Raw genomic sequence first — 22,638 nt, 5'->3', positions numbered from 1 at the left:
GGGAAGAGGGAGGAAGTGAGGGGGGTACAGCTGGGATCAGGGAGCCCCAGACACACCTCAGAATCATCCGGGAACCTTTAAGCAACACAATCCTGGCTGCGAGCCCCAGGTCTATGCACAGCCAGGGCACCCCGAATTTTTTAAATCTCCCCAGGTGATGCTAACATGCTCTTGGGGGTGAGAAGCACTGAGGTGCTGTGCAGCAAACATACACCCCAACTGTTTCAACAATGGGGACACCTGGGGGGGGTCTGAGGAGGTGGCAGCAAAAACCCCCTTCCCCTGCTTGGACTGTGAGGCAGGGGCCTGCGGACCCCGCGTGATGCCACGTGAAGACCAATTTGCATTTTAGGTGCACTTCACATGGTTCTCAGCCTTGACAACTACCCAGAAAAAGGGTGTCTCAGAATACACCCCACTGGGCCCCCTCCCAAGGAGCTCCTGGTCAGGGTCTGCGCAGAGCCCAAGGACATGCACGGCAGGCATGGGGCTGGGTGTCGCAAGCCCCCACAGCACACCCAGAATTCTCCATGCTGTCTGTGTTCCCACACTTCTGCTTCTGCCAAACGGAAGCTGCTTTTCCGTGTTGAAACCTGTGCCTGGGGAACATTCCCAGTGGCACAGAATCCCGTTCTGTGTGGCCCTCACTGTGATCCTGGCATTTCCTGTCGGTGTCAGTGGTCTCACTAGAGGAAATAATGACTCTGCAGAGCTGGGGCTCTTCCCACGGAGAACTAATTGTGTGTGAAGTAAATAACATATAATGGAAATCCCGACTCTCCCTTCCAGTCGCCGAGCACGGATCACAGCATGCCCATGGCAGCAGATGTCTGAGCTCTGCTCCCGAGTTGGCTTGCTTTGACATTCTGAGCCTCGAACGGCTTCATGCTCCGCCGACTGCCCTGGTCAGTGAGCTGGTACGTGGGATCTATGTTTTGGCGTGAGACCAGAGAGGCCAGGGCAGCCCTGGCATGCAGAACTTAGGGAAATGCTCCCTTTGGGGCCGACAGTGTCCCGTGCCACAGAGATCCACGGGCCTACTACCACCCAGGCCACATCTGAGACACGTGGCCACATCCTTTCTCCACGGCCTGGAAGGATTTACCCGTTGAGCTGAACATGAACTGTGTTCACAGGAAAAGTGAAGTGTCGGGGAGGAGGGGGAGATTGGGACTCAGGAATAAACAGAATCCATGACTGAGAAAAGTAAGACAAGCACGTCAACATGAACAACTGACCGTATCAGAGTCCGTAAGTGCTGTTCAAATGAGCTGGCACAAGGGACAGTGCCTGCGGCTCCTCCCAAGAAGGAGTGTCATTCCTGGCCACTCCCACAGAGAAGCTGGAGTCCCCTGAATATAAAACGGACAGACCCACAGTGAACAGCAGGTGCGTCTGGACACTGCTCTCCAAAACACAAAGTTCCCAAGGAAAACATGGCCTTGGAACATGCCCGCCTGCTTGATTGCCCCAAAAGAAGCCAGAAGGGGTTGTAACTGCAGTAGTAAACCAGGGAAAGAGAGACATGCTCCTTGGCTGGGGACAGCCCATCCCAAGCATGGCAGCAGACACCAGGCTTTGACATAATAGCTTGGTGCAACCTCTATTTACACTTCCAGGCAATGGCGAGCCAGCTTGTCAGGCTCTCTCCCCCGGATCTGGAAGTGCAAAGAAAAGCCACAGGACGAGACGTCATGCTAAGGGCCAGTCAGGCTCCCCCGGCGCTCCAAGGTGTCAGGCCATCTAATGCCGCCAGACCCCTCACGCCCATGCCATGTTGGGCAGTCACTGCTTGGGCAGCCAGGCCCCTACCTGCCTCTGCATGGAGATGAGGTCAGGGCACAGACCAGGGGACATGCCCTGAGGGAGGGTGGTGTGGGTGACGGTGCTATCCGGGGAAGGGCACCTTCCAAGAGCAGCCTGCTGGCTCTGGGCGATGCTCAGAGATGCAAGTGCAGGGTGGTGGACAGAGCAGAGCAGGAGGCCACACCTGAGCCCCTGATGAGGATGCCACCCTCGGGCATTTCTTAAGAAATAATAGGGACCAAAAGAACTCGTAAATAGGTGCACGGAATTTGCAAGACTAAGAGGAAGAAACCTCTAGAAAGGGCAGGAGAACAGGGGACAGCGGGGGATGCGGGATTCATGAAGGCAGAGGGGGCTGGCATCCAAGGGAGCGTTCTTGGCCCCGGGAAGGAAAGGGACCAGTGGTTGGTAATGTTCACGTGAATATTCAGCCCAACCTCAGATCACGCGACAACTCTCCACAGCCTCCCGAGAAGTGCCCCCAGAGCACATGTATCCCTGGAAATGTCATCTGTGCAGGCCACGTGGCACAGGGAGTTTGAGCAGAGAAGCTCACAAAGGGGTGGCCTGGCCGCCCTTGGTCCTCCCGATCCAGAGCCTTTGTTTCTGCAAAGGGCCATGTATGACTCTTAAGCCCTCACAGAAGGAAATAATTCATTTCCGACCCCGGGGCACGCAGAGTAATATCAGAGCCTGCCAGCCATGACCTAGAGCCCAGCGCTAGCATTCGTCTCGACCGGAACAAGCCAAGGCTCCGGCGCGAACAAGCCTCCTCCCCGAAGAATGAATTATGCACTGGCTTTCAAGTCACGTCAAGAAAATAAAATCAGAATTAATGTGCGCGCGAGGACTTATTTTCACAAACAGGGTCCTCCATGTTGGCCCAGGCAAATGTTAAAAAGGCAAGAGGATTCTTATTTACTGTGTAGTTTGGATAAAATCTGAATTTGATTATTTTTCTGCTCCTCATGCATTATAAAAATGGATAACGTTAAGAAAAAATAGCCTCTGTAAAGATGCGCCTTTAATCTACCCTCACCACCACTGAAATAAGTATAAACATTCTGCTGTTTTCATTAAAAATGCCATAGTTCATCATCGTGCTCTCAGCCTGGTTACAAAATGCCTATTTCTTAAAAGACTTTTGGTTCTCGGTGTGAAGGAGAAGTCAACATGCTCAAGAACAAGGGCTCATCTGGTCTGGGCTCTCACGGTGGGTACGAGGGGCTGGTGGGGACCGCAGGGAGGGTGTGCGGATGCCAAGGCCAGAGCCGGTGGGCCCTGCTTCCCTCCACGTCCCAGTGGAGAGACGCGCACGTGCTCCCAGCCCGCGCCCCTACCTTGACAGAGCGGCAGGTTGTCCCACGTCCCGTCATCACGGCACAGAGAAACCACGTTGTACAGATCAGGGTAGCGGATCTTGAATCCCTCGTGACAGGTGACGATCATTTTGTCTCCGTGTCTGTATGTCCTGGTATGAATCTCAGCATCGTCGATTTGAGGGATACGGCAATCTGCAAAGGTGTAAAAAGGACACGTTATTTTTTTAAATTTCAGCCTGTTGTGCTTCCCAGCTTGGCACAAAGCTCTTCTTTTCGGACCTGGCCTCAGGCTTCCCTGTGATAAAAGGCCCTCGCACAGGGACTGCTAGCCCCTGGTCTGGAGGGGACTGAGGACAAGATGTCCCAATCCAGCCATGAAAGGAGCTTCACCTCCAGCCTGGAACCCTTCACACCTCGCAGTGGAGCCTCAGGCGATTCTGGAAATAAGAGAGGAAGGACAGAGCTGGGGGCTCATAATGACCCGCTAGGTGGTCCCACCCAGCCCACCGCCTCTGCCTTGGGGCAGAAGGAAAAAAGGCCTTGCAGAACAGTTGGACACAAGCTGGGGCCACACCGGCCGGCACCTCCCTTCTACCGTATCTGCTCCACGCGGGTAATCACATGGAAGCACATGCAACCGCCAACACCACACAGGCCCCCACAGGTAGGTGACCTGCTTCCTGGAAGCAGGTGGGAGCAGAATACAGACTCGGAAAGGGTCTGTAGCCCAGCATCAGGGGCGCAGGAACAGGAAGTCCACACAGAAGGTGATTAAGAGATAAAATACAGTGGATAAATTATAACCCTCCACTTCGAACACGGTCTCCTCCCAATTCCGCGTGTGTCCCCACATAACCTTGTGCAGCCATCCCCGGAGGCATACAGAGGGGTTGCGCTCCAAGCTTCGCAAGTTTTAAAAATGAAGCAAAATCCAAGAACAGCATTTCGACAATCACAGAAACTTTCTCCAAGAGTATCTCAATGCTGTAAGACTGGGTTTCTCAGCCACTCCTGAAAGCCTTCTGAATCAACCATACGGTTGTAATGGTGGGAGACTTGACCATGAACTGTTGGCTCTGAGGCCTGAGCCCAGGAGTCCTGAGGCTGCGGAGGGAAGGGACCCAAGCAGCCCATGGCCGGGAACACAGGTGGGTTTAAAAAGCACATCCCAGGAGTTTTGATGTAGGGTTGGGGCTGGGTTTACAGGGACCAATGAAGAATCTGACAACAGACTCTAGAAAACAGAATGACCTCTTCCCGGGGTCATTCAAAGTCAAAGCTTGGGTGTGGCATCTGCCTTCATCTCCAGATTAGCTGGAGAACAGGGACTGCACCCCTGCATTCTCCCACATGCCCTTGGCACTCCAGGACTCCGCACGTGGCTGGCAAAGAAATGTCGAGGAAGTGCGGCCATGGAGCCCCGGGACAACCCCATCAACCCTCTGTCTGCAAATTTCAGCAGGAAGCGTCCTTGATGGAAAACTGTTGTGGTTCTAGTTTGACCTCTCATTTTTGAGCTTCAAACTGTGGAAAGGGGTTTCCAACCTCTCACGTTTAACCAATAATTTTTCTACCAGAATAGACAAATTCCCCCAAAGTCAATGGCAGAATGATCCTGACTGGAGTCACAAGGCAAGTGACAACTTGGCACCACTGCTGCCTTCTTAATGGAAACGGGAAATCACGTTTCTCAGTAGTGCTAATGCAGACATTACTCAGAGCAAATAAAAACACCTTTATCCAGGCGCCCCTCTGTAAAACCCCAGCTGCCAACTGACCCCATGGTGCTGATTTACGCGACAAAGCCACCGTTCCCCTGACTGGCTTCCGACTTCTCCGGGAGCTGACCCAGGTCCTTAGCAGGCAGCCAGCGTCAGTGAGTAAAGCCAGTGGACAGAAGGGACACTGCGGCCCGTGAGTGTGTGGTCGCTGGCTGAGCAGAAGCAGCAGTCACTCACCCAGAGTGCCCTGAACCCCGGACCAGATGCCTCTGTCCACAGCCAGGACAGGCACCCTCAGGAGATAATGTTTATGATGCAGGGCCACATGGCAAGGTGGCTTTATCGAGCAGGTCTGGGAGAAGGCAGCTTCAGGCAGAGGGAGAGTAAGTGCAAAAGCCAGGAGAACACGAGTGTCCTTAAAAACACACAGGAGGGGACACCTGGGTGGCTCAGTGGGTTAAAGCCTCTGCCTTCGGCTCGGGTCATGATTCCAGAGTCCTGGGATCAAGCCCCATATCAGGCTCTCTGCTCAGCAGGGAGCCTGCTTACCCCTCTCTCTGCCTGCCTCTCTGCCTACTTGTGATCTCTGTCTGACTTGTGATCTCTGTCTGTGAAATAAATAAATAATCTTTAAAAACAACAACAACAAAAAAAAAACACACAGTATGGGGACACCTGGCTGGCTCAGTCCCAGGGTCCTGGGATCAAGTGCCGCATCGGGCTCCCGGCTCAGTACAGTGTCTGAGTCTCCCTCTGCTACTGCACGCTCTCTCTCTGACATATAAATAATAAATAAAATCTTTTAAACACACACACACACACACACACACACACACAGGAGGGTCCATGTGTCTGAGATACAGTGAGCAAGGGGAGATGAAGGCCTTCTAAGTTGGGGCATACTTCATTAGGTAGTTAGGACAGGACTGGCAAGAGGTTGTCTTTTATTTTTTTTTTATTTTTTATTTTTTATTTTTTATTTATTTATTTTTTTTTCTCACATCCGAGGTTGTCTTTTAGATAAGCTCTCTGTTTCCCAGGATGATGAAACAATAGAAGGCCTTTGTCTCTAGGCAATATTCTCGGAGCCTGCGTGTTCTACTATTCCTGATATGTTCCTGAGCCTGTCTGGGTTTTAAATGCTGAGTATCTTGGGCCAAAGGATTTATCAGGGAAGTCGATCTACAAAACCAAATAAACTTTTCATTACTGAAACCTTATGGAAACCACAGCCTGCATGGGCTGCGCATAGCAGAAAATATTCATTTATTTCTAAAATCCTTTTCAAAATTTGTTTTGATTTTCAAGAGAAAGCTTGTGTAACCTGCAAGGCTGCAAAGTTAAAGAGGAAAAACCACACGCCTGTCTCAATAAATATAGAGAAGCGTCTGTATCACGTGACACAGACTCCTACCTGCAACACAGGAAGCCACCTTCCCTACACAGCATCCATCCGAGGCCCACAGCACCCGTTCTGAATGGTGACGCTGACCATTGTTAATTGAAGGATACTTGACCAACCATGTCCTCTTGCTTTTAGGCATAACCACGGTGATTCCATATTTCAGAACTTCTGACAGTGCCACCAGGGGTGTCCCAGTCTGTCCCCACACACCGTGGTCACAGTACCTCAGACAGTACTCCCGGGCTCATGTTCCTTCCTGCGACCCGCCTCACAGCTGGAGCTCTCTCAGCCCTGCTCAGCCACCACTCCCATGTTCGTTCCAACGCTTCTCTTACTTGTTCATTTGTTTTGTTGTTGAGATTCCACCTGTCACTCACACACCTGTCCTTCTCTGTGTGATTTAGTTCACTTTAGTTCTTTGTTTTCATTTTGACTCTTTTAAAAAAGACCTTGAAAATAAAAGCAGAGACCATGCATGCTCTCAGCTTGGGGAAGCCTTTGCCTATGCTCAGTGACAGTCGAGTTCGGTGCTTCGAAGACTTCCATAAACACAGTCTATGCTAAGTCCGAGAAACAGTGAGCTGTCAAGGTCAGGAAAGCTCCGTCCACACCCACGGTCAGGGGTGGTGAGCAGAGAGACGGAGCCCTTGCCCGCACCGGCACTGCCTCCCCTGCGTCAGCCCAACCTGCCGAGGAGACAGTCAGCCCCCTGCCCGCCGCCAGGTAACCTCTGAGCAGTGTTCTAAACTCACACACACCCACGCAGCATGAACCACACAGAGTAGACACCACCACGCTTGCCAGAGGTAGGCAGATACCTCGCCATGACGAGAGACCATAGGGTAACTGCTGGAAACAAATGCCCACTGTGCCGCCCTGTCTCCCTAACAAACCCCACCTGGAACAGACGCGACAGTGACTGAGTGGATCTCCCGAGTACCACACGTCCCTGCCTCCATGGGCAAGTCTGAGCAGCACGTACTCTGCTTTCTCAGGCACCGGAGCTGGGAGTGCGCGGCTGGCTAGGGACGCAGCAGTGAGCACCCCTGGTGTGACCTGAGCTGCTCTCCTGCCTCGACAGAAACCAGGACCTGGGTCGTCATTGCGGTAGAGGAGGGACACGGAGACTTGTGACACTGAGCCTCCTTTGCCCCCGGCCTGGCCACAATGCTCTCCCGCCAGCATGTGGGGTGGGCCCCTGGGCTGGCGCGGCTGGTCCCCACAGCCCCACGAGCAGCCTCCACGGACGAGGGGGGCACTTTACCTTCTTGTGCACAGAAGGGCTTATCACTGGGGATCCAGCCGAGGGTTCCATTGAGATGTCTCACACACAGCCTCTTTGTAGGGCCCTGGAGCGTGAACCCATCTTGGCAGTGAAACTGAGTGACAGACCTTTCAAGGAAAAGCCCTCCACCGGGTGTCCTGAAGCCGTTCTCAGGGACGCCTGGGTCAGCACACTCCGGAAGGTCATCGAACCCTACATTGACAGAGAGAAGAAAAGGAGCCTCTAAATATGTGCTTCCAAGGCTGGGAGCCTTCCTGCATCCGTGACGGACACTGTCACACACCGCGAACACCTAGCCACTCCAGTCAGCCCAGAATGTCCGCATTCTGCCGTGTGCCACACTGGCTTCTTGCTTAGAACAGCGCCCGGAGCGTCCTCCAGCCCCCGGCCGACCACAGCCCTTCATGGAGGCTCGGGGAGGAGCAGGGGAGAAGGAAGCCACACAGGGAACGACGCTGTGCAAGACGCTGCAGGGGGGTGAGGCGGGAGGGTCGGGGAGGAGGCATGGACTCTGAGCCACCCAGCAGGCCAGATGGCATTTCAGGGAAAGAACCAAGGATGTAGGACTGGCAGGGCTGGCATTCTCACAGGACAGGCCTGAGCCACCAACACTCGTCTCCTCCCCGGCCCTCACCCTGGCCCCACCCGCCAGGCCTCATCCGGACTTCCCGAGGATCTGGGTACCTTCCTAACCTCCCAGCCGCCCTTTCTGTGCTCCAACTAGAGCTCAACCGCCACGGGTGCTGAGCTGGGAGCCCTCCAAGGACGAGTCACCTGTTCATCTTTGTGACCCTCAGAATCCGGCACTGCCCCACGTCACCCCCACGCATGTCCCAGGGAGGAGCAAAGGCCCACAGACTCCCACAGACTCCACAGTCACCCCACATGGGAAGGGGTGACCCTCGAAAGCTGGGCTATGTGGAAGCAACGTGGATCCACAGAGCAGGCTGGGCATCCTGAGGTCCACAGATGACCCAAGGAGGGGCCGGGATCAGCACTGTTGGGGGTGGAGAGCAGGAACATGGCTGGCTTCATGTCTTCAGTTTGCAGCAGAGTGTAGGTGCCCCCTCCGTGGGGCCTGGTCAACGTCAGCCCCCAGAGTCTGACACCCTTAGGGTAGCCCCAGGGCCTGGGATACATGCAGGGAGCAGGGGAGGGCTGAGGCCCCCAGGGAGCCAGCCAGAGGGAGGACGGTCCTGCGGGGACCAGTGGAGTGCGGACGGTGGAGCTCAATCCCAGGATAAGGGACGGCTCTGCCAGGCCGGGCAGAACCCTTCTAGCAGGAGCCCCAGGGACAACGAAGGGGGAGCTGGAGACGGACCCTGACCGCCGCATGTGGGCCCAGGGCTGGGACTTGATGCAGGCAGCAGAGATGTGAAGGAGTGGAGACTATTGTGCTGTTTTGGTTGTTTTAGGTGCAGGGGACACAAGCTGTGATGTTAGTGTCAGGCACACAACACAGTGGTGCAACAAGTGTGTGCGTTACACTGCGGTCACATGAGCATGGCTGCCATCTTATCACCACCTCACTTCACTGTGGCAACAGCACTGACTGTGTTCCCGTGCTGTGCCGTTCCCTCCTGGGACTTATTCATCCCATTCCTGGAAACCGGACGTCCCTCTCCCCACTGTCCATCCCGCTCTTCCCTCCCCTCCACGACCACCAGTCTGTTCTCTGTACTCAGGGCTCTGCTTCTCCTCTTGTTTTGCGTTTGAGATACCACAAAATCATAAAGTATTTCTTCTCGGATTGACTATGTCACTTAACATAATACCCCCTTAGCTCCATCCATGTCCTTGCAAATGACAAGATTTCATTCCAGAATTGATGGCTGAGTAATATTCTGCTCTGTATATACCACACCTTCATTATCCATTCATCCATCAGTGGACACTTGCCTTGCTTCCATACCCTGGCTACTGTAGATAATGCTGCCATGAACATCGGGGTTCAAGTTATCTTTTTGAATTAGCGTTGTCATTTGCTTTAGGTAAATACCTAGTAGCACAATTGCTGGATCATCAGATAGCTCTATTTTTAACATCTTAAGGAACCTCCATACTGTTTTCCAGAATGCCTACACCAGCTTGCATTCCCACCAACAATGCAGGAGGGATCCCCTTTCTCTGCATCCTTGCCAACATCTGTCGTTTCCTGACTTGTTAATTTTAGGGTATGAGGTACTCTCTCTCTGTGGTTTTGATTTGTACTTCCCTGATGCTGAGCGATGTTGAAAATTTTTTCATGTGTGTGTTGACCATTTGGACGTCTTCCTTGGAGAAATGTCTGTTCATGTTTTCTGCCCATATCTTGACTGTATTATTTATTCTTTGGGTGTTGTGTGAGTTCTTCGTATACTTTGGATATTAACCCCAGAGACTGAGACTTGAACAAAGGCATGACTGAGAGCAGATCGGCATCTCAGCCCCTTCACACCCAGGCAGTGGACGGACTTGCACTGAGCCCTCAGGAGGCAGAAAGACCATCAGAAATGCCTCCTGGACCCCAGCTGCACCAGGATCTGCAAGATGGTTTGTGAAAGGCAGACCCACAGACTAGGCACTCTCTGGGTGGGTGGGGGAAGGGCTGTCCTCCTGGAAAGCTCTCCAAACAGCTCTGAGCAGCCAGTCTGGCTCCTGAGAGGGCCAGTAGTTGAGGTATGTGGAGTCTCTAGGCTACAGGAGATACTAAGGACCCAGATGCATGAATTCAGATACCAAAGGGACAGCGGCTGAGGGGAGGGGAAGGGGTTAAGAGAGGCGTCGAGGACAGCTGCCAGGTGTGGGCGCTGAGCCTGCACACAGAGAGAGGGGACGTGGTGAAGACCGGCCTGGGGACCAGTCCCAGTGTAGCAGGTGGATACGATGAGTCTAAGACCTCAGGACACCGAGGCCAGGTGGGGGAGACCAGCTGGAGAGCCAAGTTGAAGCCATGATGTCCTGAGCTGCATGAATGCACAAAGGTGGCAGCTGAAGGCACAGCTGGACAGCCTCCTGGGAACAAACACAGAGAGAGGATGACACATGCCTCAGACAGAAGCGGGCACTAGGGGCATGAGAACACAAGATGGCCTGAGCAAGGCTGCAGAGGCAAGGGGAGGTGTCTCAGCCACCAGGGCAGGCAGCTGGGCAAAGGTGCAATATGCAGCCGCTGGCTCCAGAGGAAGGATCCGGGACAGCTAGAGGGCTGGACTGGCCTGGGGGAGCCTGCCTCCCCATGTGTCAGGGGGAGGCTGCAGCAAATGTGCACTGCCCATTCATAGTGATGCATGGGGACAGAAGATCACAGGGCACAAGCCATCCTTGCATTAGGGCCAAGGGAGGGACTTTCCTGTTACCATATTAAAAATTGAGAGTGAAAGAGATCTGAACCCATGTCCACACAGCAGGGAGAAAGAAAGACTGCAAATGAGTAGCAGATGGGGAAGCAGGTGTGTGGTGGAGAGAGGACCCAGCCCTATAGGAGGGCCTTGACTTCCACTAAGACAAGAAAGGGTTTTTCAGAACCCCCACTGAGGAAAGGGTGGTCCCCATGGTGTATCCACCCTCTGGGACTAGCTCATGGGTACCTCCCCGGGAGCCATCCCTCCCTCTGCAAAGTATGACCAGGAGCCTGTCTTCCCATCAAGGCACCTGTGCCCAGCTCTCCTAGAGCACCCTTCACACTGGCAGTGTTGTGCTCTGCCTCACAGCCTCTGCCACTGGGCTGTGAACTCCTGGGGTTGGAGAACCATGTCTTATCCTTCACTTCCAGCGTGCCACAGGCGCTGCTAATGCAGGACAAAGAGAGGGAGGGTGAGAGGGAAGGAGGGAAGGATAGCGGGAGGGAGGGAGGATGGATGGGTGGATGGATGGGTGGAGCATGGCTGGAGGATGGATGGGTGGGTGGGCGGGTGGGAGGAGGGTGGATGCATGGATAGATGGATGGGTGGATGAATGGATGGAGGATGTTGGATGAGGGACGGTGGAGGATGGATGGACGGGTAGGTGGATGGATGGGTCGGGGGGATGAGGGGATGGATGGATGGATGGAGGATGGTAGACGGATGAGTAGGGTGGGTGAGAAGACAGACAGATGGTGGATGGGGGGATGATGGACGGGCGGGTTGGTGGGTGGGTGAATGGATGGATGGACGGATCAATGACGGATGGGTGGATGGGGGATGACGGAGTGTGAATGGATGGGTAGGTGGGTAGACGGATGGCTGGGGGATAGATGGATGGTGGGTGGATGGATGGATGGATGGATGGTGGACGGATGGATTTCACCGATGAGGGAGGCACTAAGTGCTCTCCCCTAGCACAGACAGGCTTTCTCCTACACCTTCTTACCCCCTCCCTTCTTCCACCCTGAGTGGACTGAATTCCTTAATTTTTTTACAACCTTCTTCCCATCCATACCTGCACAGAACGCCCCCTCCTCCGCCCTCTGCAACATAGGGCCAGAGGTGGGTCTGGGTTGCGACTGGACTGAGTCATGTGTTTCTCTGTCAAACACACACTCTTTGGGCAGTCACACCCACTAACAAATGAGCCACAGTGATCATCAATCACAGGCACAAACCCTCAGCTTGTCACACCCCCTGCCCCAGGCAGAGAGCCATTCTCTAAGAGAGGAGAGATAACCCTCTCAGGTGAGTGCTGAGCCTCTGTGGGTGCCAGCCCTGGATCCATCAGAATGACTGCTGTTCTCACTATAAATAGGACAACTATGCTGTGAGGACAGAGGAATTTCCTCAGGGACCCAGCTCTGTGCTCTCCTTACTTATTCCTTCCCTGCCGCCCTCCCCTGCCTACGAGGGACCACAGTTAGATTCTGTATCTCTGCATCCAGACAGTCCGAGACTCAAGATGACACTGGCCAGACCCAGCCACAGACAGGAGTGAAGAGACAGCTGTCAGAAAGTAGGGTGGTGCAGCACCTTTGTGGCTCAGTGGGCTAAAGCCTCTGCCTTCAGCTCGGGTCATGATCCCAGAGTCCTGGGACTGAGCCCCAAATCGGGCTTTCTGCTCTGCAGAGAGCCTGCTTCCCCCTCTCTCTGCCTGCCTCTCTGCCTACTTGTGATCTCTGTCTGTCAAAGAAAGAAAGAAAGAAAGAAAGAGGGATGGTGTAAGAAGAGCCCTCAGTTCACTCTGGACACCTCATCCCATCAAGCAAGACCACCATGTTCCATGTCTTTCCAGAGCTCCATATGCCACTCTTCAAAGTACCCTGGAGGGTCAGTGTCAGTCCCCAGCCTCAGCCACGTCTCCACAGGCTTCTCTGGCATTTCCTGTAACATGGGGATCCATCCACCAGATGCACACCCATGTGGGGGTAGTTGGCCTGCTCAGAGGGTCTGGCTCTGGGAACCTGCCCACCTGGGCTCCAAATTCTGCTTTACAATCCAGCAGCCACATCTTAGGAAGGAAACAGAGTTCACAGGATGATTTCTAATGTTTCTTTTGGGGGACGTGGAAGGAAAAGGGAAGATCCCATTTTAGTAAGTCCCGGAGAGAGTATCCCCTAACAGTTCCTCCTAAATTCAATCCAGAACACAACATGTATGTACAAGAGACATTTCACATTTCACATTTCAACTTAACTGGGCCTGGGGTACCCAGACATTTGGTCCCACAGTATTCTCGGTGTGTCTGCGGGGTGCTTCCGGATGAGATCACCACTGGAGTCAGTAGACTGAGTAAAGCAGACTGCCCTCCCTGACGCGGGTGGGCCTCATCTAATCTTGTGACCTGAATAGAAGTAAAGATTGAGTAAGAAAGACTTCTTTCTCTCTGTCTGCATACTCGGGCTGACACATCAGTCCTCCTGCCTTCAGACTCAGACACAGGCTGGAGCGCACATCAGCAGCCCTCCTGGGCCTCCGGCTCACCAAGCGGAACTTGGACTTCCCATCCTGCATCCCTGGGTCAGCCGGTCCCTGGGTGTGTGCGTGTGCGTGTGTGCATGTGTGCATATGTGCGAGAGAAGGAGCTAGTGCTCCTCCTTGGCCCTGTGTTCTCTGGAGAGCCCAGACACATGCAGTCTTCCTAAAGATACACAGGCACTTTAAAGAGGCAAAGACATGAATGCCAGCCGTCCCCACACCCCAGGAGACACTATTTCTCTCTGGACCCAAGTCCCGGGAAGCAGCCTGCAGGGTGGGGCTGCGATGGGAGCCTGGGTCTGCAAGCCCATCCCAGAATCCCAGCCTGGGACACCCTCCTAGACCCTGGCATCTGTGACCGTCCGAGAGGTCAGAGTTAGGAATGTAATTTGGGTTTGGCTTCCGGGCAGAAGGTGAGATCTCCTCTCTCCCTTTCCTTCCGACTAAAAGCAGGGGCAGTGACAGGAATGTGGGTTCTTCACCCCAGAGAAATCGTCCCAACCTGAGGCTCATTATGAGGGTTTGAGCCCTCAGGTCTGGGGACTTTGGAGTCTGTTGAAACCCACCAGACCTTTTTACTGTGAGCAACATAAGAGTCGCTGGAAAGAACCATAAAAATAAAAGCGGTGTGAAAAGAAATCTTTGGGCTTATTATAACTGAAAAGTCATATTCGAGGAAGGAAGACTGTATCAAATGCAGCCAAATCAATTTAGAAGTCGGGGTGGTTTCCATTTCTCTGTAAACTGCTGGGTGAGTCTTTGGAGGAAGGAACAGAATAGAGACAGAGAAATTGATTTTGTATGCACTGACTTGGGGAGAGGGTCCTGGGGCGGGTAAGAAAAGGGCATTCCTGCCAAGGTGAAGCTCACATGTCGGCACATCTGAGCCAGATTCCGGAGCCCCCCACACTCACAGTCTGCCCCCCTGGTGGGCATGGGACCACCGACAGGCCGGGGTCTGAGCCCTGCCGCACCCTGGAGAGGACGCTGGGGGTGGGGGGGCCAGTCCGGTCACTGGGGCCATCTGGCCTGGGGCTCACAGCCACTCCCACTGCGGCCCCAGCAGGCCTTTCATGCAGCGGGGGCTCACATCGTCACGACTTTGCAAGCGCTTCAAAAGAAAGGACAATTTGTCAACGCTTTGGTGTCTCCATACCTGTTCAGAAAGGACTGAACAAACAGCTGTGGGGAAGGGTTCATCACCACACAGAAAAGAATCCTCGTGGTTCCCCCACCCTGACACCTCCTGGTGCACCGTCTCAGGGAGATGGGGCTGGGGAACCTTTTGCGTGACCTGACACATGCCAACTTGGGGAAGCCGGCCATGGAGCCCCCACTGACAACAGTACAGTATGGACGACCTGGGCGGTGAGAGCCTCAGGAGAGGTCGTAGCTTGGGGCCCAGGGAGAAGCTCCTGACCCAGAAGCAGCCAGGCAAGGCGCCGGACTCCCGCCCTTGGTGGCTCGGAGTAAAGGCAGGGCAGCCCAGTGACCATGCGTAAACCAGAGAGTCCCTCCAAGCAACACGATGGCTTCTGGCGGATTCGAACACACCTGGCTCCTCCTGCACAGTTTCTGCTTCTTCTCCTCACCAGTGAGGGGGACAAAGTCTCTGAGATGCTAATGAGTGCGACGTGGCTGTGTCTCAGCCAGTGAGGAGCCCTTCCTCCCGTCATGTCAGGGGAAGACCCTCGGAACGCCTTTCCTAAGTTTAAAGACCCTGGAAACTTAGGCACCTGGCTTGTGGAGCTATAAGCACCAACATGAAGCCACTAGGCAGGTCCTCAGGGCCTGCGGGCAAGGGATGCCTCCAACCACCTCCGTACCACCACAGACGCCCCCTTGGGCTTCCCTCTGCCACAGAAATCCCATCTCCATGTGGCCTTTACTGATTATTCCAATGCAGGTGTGTATGGAGAACCCGCCTTATTCCAGAAGCCACCAGAGCTGGGGGTGTGTCTAAAACAAGGCATTACCAATGACAAGAGTCACAGAGACAATGCTGAGGAAATGACGTCAGGCAAAACCTAACCAGCAAATAAATCAACCCTCAACACCAAACTTCTCAAGTGCAATGCCCTACACAGATGGTGGTCGGGGAACCCGGAACCACGCACTTGCCAGAAGTTTCCAGCCACCTACTTGTTGTGCACATAAGCTGTACAGAGCCTACCAATCACCATCTACACATTTGGGAGGCCCATCCTCGGTAGGGTCAGCCTCGGACACTTGGAGGGACCCCCCCCCCCCCCGGCCGCTGATGACAGACATCTTCCACGGAGTGTTGGAAGGACCGAGCAAGGTGGCCCCGGGCTACTGGGGACTGGGGAGCTGAGCCCACCCTGGGCCTACCACCTTGCCAAAAGTCAGGTGGGCCACAGAAGACCCTCACAGGAGTTGGAAAGCAGGAAAAACAGCAAATTAAAATTTAACACTGTTAAAATTATAATTAAAATGAATGTGAAAATGGAATTTGCTTTATAAAAATTCACTTATAACCCATATTTCCGCAACAAAATCATTATTAAGTGGTTCTTGACCTTCTGTCTTCCAGTCCAGATGATACCCATGTTTGGCCGAAATTTCAGCTCTTTGTTTTTAAAAGGAAAAGGGAAGGAGGAGAGGAGGGGTTATTATAACCTATATACACACTCACTGGGTCAACATGCAGTGCCAGGCACTGGGGGAAAGCTGCCAACAGGCATTCACTCAACAAACCATGTGAGCCCGCCACCCCCCATCGACCCTGGAAAGTGAGCTTACATCGAGGACTGACTAGAGTTTCTGATCTGCAGGTCACAGACTCACAGAAAGTCACAAAATAGATTTTAAGGGTCACAACAGGCACTTTTGGGAAACAAAGTAAAGAGAAAAAATCAGAGTACATTCCACACAGTAAGGGGGAGAACTCTTTCGTATGGTTTTATTAGTTGTTAATCTGCAGTGGTAACTAGATTTGTTTCCACAGTTCACAGGCAAAAAAGGTTTGAAAGACCCTGCTTTAAACATACCCTACCCTGTCATTCTATATGCACACATAAATTTCCTTAAATAACATAGACACTCCAGGTTGTGGAGGGAGGCTGTGCGCTCTGTAGCCTGACCCAGCCATTCTTCTAGCTGTGTGCTCTCGGGTAAGTTACTTCACCTCTCTGCGTCACAGCTCTGCTTCTAGAGCTACTGACAGATATAAGTAGCATGACAACCAGCACATGGTAAGTTCACAACAAGCATAGATAATGTCACTAATATGTTAACGTCATTAATATTCAACCAGTTCCCTCAAGAACAAAAACATCTCACTTCACAAAGGGCAATCGCCAGATTTCCTAGAACCACCTTCATTTCCAAAAATATTCGGACTCTTCTGAAATTGCCCTAGAGATGTCTGCAAATTTTGGCTGTCGAGCGTCAGAAGGACAACAAATACTCCCAGAATGCTGTCCTCAGGAAAGTCAAGAGAGTCACACAAAGCCCTGGAGTTGGCCTTCTGTATCTCATGAGCCAGACTTGGAGCAGAGGGCGGTGGGCAGCACGAGATGGCAGTCAGTCTCCCCGGCCTGGGCACAACGATGGGCATGCTCCTGGGGACCAGCGAGTCAGATGGAAACCAAACAGAACACATGCAGAAAGCACTTGAGTCAAGAATGGGTTTGGGACAGATTTTCTGATACAAGATAAAAAATGCAACAAAGGCAATCAAAGCCGTCTAAGTTAATTTTGTCTGTGAATATGGCATATCATCGTGCCACAGTTCAACACGGCCTCCCTTTACATATTTAAAAAACATCTGGAATAAAGGAACACTGATCACTGCTACTATTTATTAAGCTAAAGAGACTTCACTGAAAAAGCAGGATCCCCCTGGGGAACACAGCCACAAGGCCAAAAAGCCAGACCAGGCGCGTGACCATGGAGCTGCTTCTGTGTCCCAGCATGGTGGGCTGCTGATCACAGAAGAGTCACACCCACCGCCCGAAGCCCCTGTGGCCTGGGGACATGGCGCCTGCCAGGCCCCAGCCCACACCCGGCACTCCACAGGGAAGCAACTCTTCCCCGGGAAACCGTGAGAATGCTTCCCCGTTTCGAGAAGTATCCAGAGATGAATACAAAGTCAGCTGTGTCACAGCATCTAAGTAAATGCAGCAAAAGTAAATCTTAATAGCATAATTTAGACTTGATTAAAATGCATAAAGACCACAGATGTGGAAGTCGTCGCTCTCTCCATCTGATGCCAAAACTGATATTTCCCCCTCTTGATTTAATTCGCGTGGATTACCCAATTATTCCAAAACCCTCTCACTCGGTTTCAGCTCCTATAAAACCGATAACAGTGCTAATGCCTAACACGCTTTCCACTCCAGTTTCAATACTGCTCCATAAATGTGCGACCAACACGACAGAATTACTCCAGACTGCATCCCAGCATGGAGAAACAGAACAAGCCTTCCTATAGAAAACCACCCATCAGAATGACCCGAGGGCCTCGTCTATCAACCGGAGATGGGGCACTCACACCTCATCATTGACATAAACCTCGGGGTTATTAGCTGACGGCATCCCACAAACACGTGGATAAATTACAAAGCTGATTAGTAAGTTGAAAATGGCAGGGGGTGGGGGGGGGCGCCTGGGTGGCTGTCGGTTAAATGTCTGCCTTGGGCTCAGGTCATGATCCTGGTGTCCTGGGATTGAGTCCCACGTCAGGCTCCCTGATCCACGGGGAGCCTGGCTCTCCCTCTGCCTGCCCCTCCCTGTGCTCGTGCATGTGCGTACTCTCTCTCTGATAAATAAAATCTTTAAAAAATATTTTGAAAACTACAAAATAATATGTATGTATGTATCAGCTGAAGCTTTTTAACTACACACAATTTACAGAATGTTCTTGCTGGAAGGAATCTAAAAATTCACCCAAAATAATTTCCCTCATTTTATAGCTGAGAAATCTGAGACCAAAAAGTTTAACGGAGTGTGCAGACTCACGCAGCTCTGAATGAGGGGGCCCAGGTCATCATCTGATCGGGGAGGCCACGGTGCGGCACCCCCAACAATGGGCACCCTGACCAATGAATCTGTACCTCCGGCCACTGCCAAAACTGACCTCCAACAACACACACAGGGGTCAGGGCGTTGAATAGAAGGCTGTCCTCTGGGTTAGGATGACAACATGAATTCGTTCCAACAAACTCGCATAGTCTGCCACTCTGTCATTCTTTTCTGACTGTAAGATGCAGGCACATGACCCTTCTGATGCTCTGTCCCTCCATCAGCCACCTCCAAGCATGGAGGGCAAGGCCGGCCTTAAACAGCTTCCTGCCACAGGTCAACAGGGCTGCAAGGTAAAACGAAAACAAGGAGGTGGCAGGGTACACACGCCCTCACTGTCCCACAGGTCCCCACACCCGCGTGTGGACCACTCCTTCCTTTTGCACCTTGCCCTATGCTGTCTACCCTTCACCAGCTGCCTCTGTCCCAGGGACAGCCGTGGGAACAGGGGCATGTAGGGGCCAGGGAAGCAGGCCTGGCATCATGATCAGCTTTGGGGGATGCAGCCTGAGCCCTCCAGGAGGAGTCAGGCCTACGACATGGGCCTGGGCAACCCCAGAAGGCAACATGGCAGCCGCCAAGGATGGACAACCCAGGGTTCTCCCTGCCAGCACCACGGTAACCCCAGGTGGCTGCCTGGCCCAAGGACCATGGAACGACTGTGGAAGAAGCACCCCAGCCAGGCAGTGAGTGGCTCTGAGGATGTCACATTTAATGTAGAAAAATGCAGGAATCTGCCACATCTGGGCCCTCTGTTCCCCGCAGAGCCTCATCCCCAGTACAGACGTCTGGCGCAAGTGAGAAGGAGTCGACCCCCATGGAAGCTACTCCAAGATACACCAGACTCAGGTGAAAGGCATCCCCGAGCACAAGAGGTACCCAACCAATAACTGGTGTTTGCGTCTGAGCCCATAAGATCTTTGACAGGCAGACTTTTCTGATCTTATTTGTCCTTCATGAAACATAGGAAATCTGGGTTCCCCATGTGATCTTTCTCATCACACCCCCAACGTCTGACTGCCAAGTTCTAAACCCATCCACACAAGAGCTCCAGCACCAGGAGTGCCTGAAAGGGAGGGGAGGGCCTCCCTCGGGGCCCGGTGGTGGAGAGATGGAGGGGAACGTTCTCGGGTGCAGGCAGGAAAAGGCTGTGTTCTACTTCAGGGAGTCCTGGGGTCCTGCAAGGCTCCCCCATCTCCGGGGGCGGGCAGGCCCTGGGTTGGTGCCGTTCTGCAAATGGGGAGGGCAGCAATTCAGATCCGACCTCAGCGGCACCCCGCAACTGTTCCTTCAGCACGGCTGGCCAGCTGTGATGCTCCGGCCTCGCTACAGCAAGCCAGTGTGCTCCCTATCACCCTCCTCCCGGGAACCCTCACATGCCTGTCGGCCCCACAGCACTTCCCCAGGAGCCCCCACACAGCAGGCCCCCAAACCTCCATCGTCGCTAGTGATCCGTTCACACCACGCAAGGCTCTCAAGATCTTCTGATCATTAAATGTGGGTGATTATGAGACAATTCCCTGCATAGTTAATTTAAAAAACCACAAAATAGCATACACATCATGATCCTTGTTTTTAACATACAAAAAGCACACGTGTGTGTAGAAGAGAAAGACAGATGCCCCAATAGGACCTGTGTTATTTGGGATTCAGGACTGATGAGCAACTTTTATAGTCTTCTTTATGCATTTCTGTGTTTTCCAAATTCTCTATGATGAACGCTTATAATCAAGAAGCCCACGTTATGTTTTAACGAACCCTGGTGGGAAGGGAGTATCGGACTGGGGCGGGTAAGAGCCGGCCCAAGGGGATCTTGGCAAAGGCACTGTCTCAGAGATGGACAGAGTGAAATGGGCTCTCCCGAGGCAGCACATACGAGGACAGGCTCTGTATTGGCGGGTAGTAAATCTACCCAGGTGCCTGCAGACCACATACCTCCCTCTAGTGGTATCCCTAAATCATCTCCCCACTGGGGGAGTGGTGCTGACTCAGCTCCCCGGGCCCCCGCAGGTTTATAGGGAGCGTCCCCTGGCCACGGGCACTGAGATGCCATGGGCCTGGTTGACAGGTCTCATTCCGGGATGGGGTCCTGCACGCTGAAAACCGATGGCCGCAGGCGGGGCAGGCACTGGGAGACCGCGAGAGCGAAACAGATGGATGCCGGGGATAAAAGTGCTGTCTGGCCGACATCGAGAATGAACCGTTACATCCTATCCGAATTACTAAATTTCTGAAACTGTGTTATAAATATGCTGTCAGTGGGGTTAGCTGGGGAAGAAAGGAGACGGAGAAGAAACCGGGCTAATGGAACACCACCCCTTCCCAAAACAAACATCAGTCTCTCTGATCTCAGCACAACTCTACCTGGGAGGATGAAGGGAAGTGCTCCACATGATGCAGGCTGTTCCGCTCAGCCTGGGCTTGCTAATGAGCAGCCTTGCTTTCAAAAACATCACACTCACTAAAGGGCATCGAAAGACACCCCGTTCATCACAGATTTCCACCCTCACCCACAGCGTGAAATGCTGCCTTACTGTATTACCGCAGGGATGGTGGGGGTTTGTGAACAGTCCGGGTGGGAACACAGTGATTTCAGATGAACGCAAAGGGGGAAAAATGCAAGCAGGTGTTTGTTGACCCAGAAAGAGCTCAGGGTTTGTTATTATTTTTCTTGCAAAATTTTATAAGCTCCCCAAACCTCTACGATACAGAAGCGAACTAGGCTTTCCTTCCTAGTGCCAAGATGCAGTCCATACTGTTGTCATAGGCCAGACCCCAGAACAAAGTGGGAGGAACTGCACTGAGGACGGGGGTGAACCTAAGGCTTGCACTGTTCCTCTGGGACCGTTGCTAAAACAGCAGCTTCTGGGGTCTGGGATTCCGCATCTGGCTAATCTTCCCCCGGCTCACATCACCTGCTCCTTCCACCTCCTTGCTAGTATTCCAAAGAAAAGCTGCAGGTGCTTCCCCTACCTGAACGGCATTATTAATTAGAGTTCCAGGCTGAGCAGGCATCCCGTGCTTCATGAACATGGTGACTGGTTCGGGTTGGGAATGCCAGTGCTCAGACTATTTCACTCTGGCCAACCCGAAAACACAGCAGGACTATGCTTACATTTCAGGGTTCCTGGGCGCTACAGGCCCCAAAAACCCTAGCTGGAGCTGCCTGCAAACGAGGTCATCATGATTTCAAAGTTGGAGAGGAAGAAAATGAAGCAGCTACTGTTTAATTTTTTTATGGAGCCTACAATTGGTCTCATTAGCTGGCAAAGAGGACGGGCTGGGCACGAAAAAAGCTCTGGCCTCAAGTCTGCATGAGGAAAAACAATCCACATGCAATCATTCATGGGGCTTAGGGGCTGGTGTACCCAGTGGCAGCTACCTGTTCTAGCACCTCAGGGACACGTCTCCTTCAGGAAATTGCATCAGCTTCCAGAGCCTTGTTACTATATGTAAAAAAGAGAAATCTGGAATTACCTTGTTTGTCTTGAACCTCTGGGGGGGGCCCAGGGAAGCAAAGACCCCTAACTTCTCTGAAAACTCTGAAAGGCTATCCAAATGTAATTTGAGAAGGACCTGGACTGGTAAACTGAGGCCCCAGAGCAGTGGATTTGCCTGGAAGCACAGAGGTGCGGCTAGAAGCCTGGGCCCCTCCATCATTCCGGGTCTGCTCCCCATGTCCCCGGTCCCCGTGTCCCCAGGCGGCTGGAGAGAGGCGGGATGACAGTGTTTCCAGGATCACTGCACCTCAGAAGCACGGTATATTACCCAGAGGCAGGCGGTGGTAGCCTGCTGACGAGGTCGAGGACCGCGGGGCCGGCCGGCGGGGGAGGGGAGGATCTAGCTGAGATGGGGGGCAAGCTGAGGTCGGGAAGAAGGAAAGCCCAGGCAACAGCGGCAGTGGGTGGGGGCAAGTAAGAATCTGCCTGCCCCGCCCACCCCCACCCTCACCCCCCACCCCCCCGCCGCTATTCCTCCGGATCCCCTGAGTAGCACGTCTCTTTCTTACCCATGGTGGCCCTCAAACAGCGCCCACAAGCCGGATGACCCAGGTTGGAGATGGGCCACGTCAGAAACACCAGTCACGTGACCAGGGGTCGGGGCTTCAGCGAACCAAGACCGCCCTCGGTGGAGGAGGGGGTGTTACAGCTGCAGCTCACCCATGTGGTCCGTGACGCAATCAGCC

The 22,638-nt window shown here is 53.2% G+C and overlaps 1 protein-coding gene across 1 annotated transcript in view; it reads right to left on the bottom strand.

The window, feature by feature from the left end:
• The window catches only part of LOC116575917 (sushi domain-containing protein 4-like), a 45,361-nt gene extending 25,470 nt beyond the window's left edge, over nt 1-19,891 (bottom strand). Inside the window, 4 exon segments of the mRNA XM_032317548.1 lie at nt 3,147-3,320; nt 7,519-7,731; nt 17,379-17,397; nt 19,886-19,891. Coding sequence (XP_032173439.1) covers nt 3,147-3,320; nt 7,519-7,731; nt 17,379-17,397; nt 19,886-19,891 — 412 coding nt within the window.
• Between the last annotated feature and the right edge of the window lie 2,747 nt (nt 19,892-22,638).

Source organism: Mustela erminea, chromosome 17 (assembly GCF_009829155.1).
Source record: "Mustela erminea isolate mMusErm1 chromosome 17, mMusErm1.Pri, whole genome shotgun sequence".
NCBI lineage: Eukaryota > Metazoa > Chordata > Mammalia > Carnivora > Mustelidae > Mustela > Mustela erminea.
The sequence above is the reverse complement of the archived record's forward strand: the minus strand, read 5'-3'. Positions and strand labels throughout refer to the sequence as shown.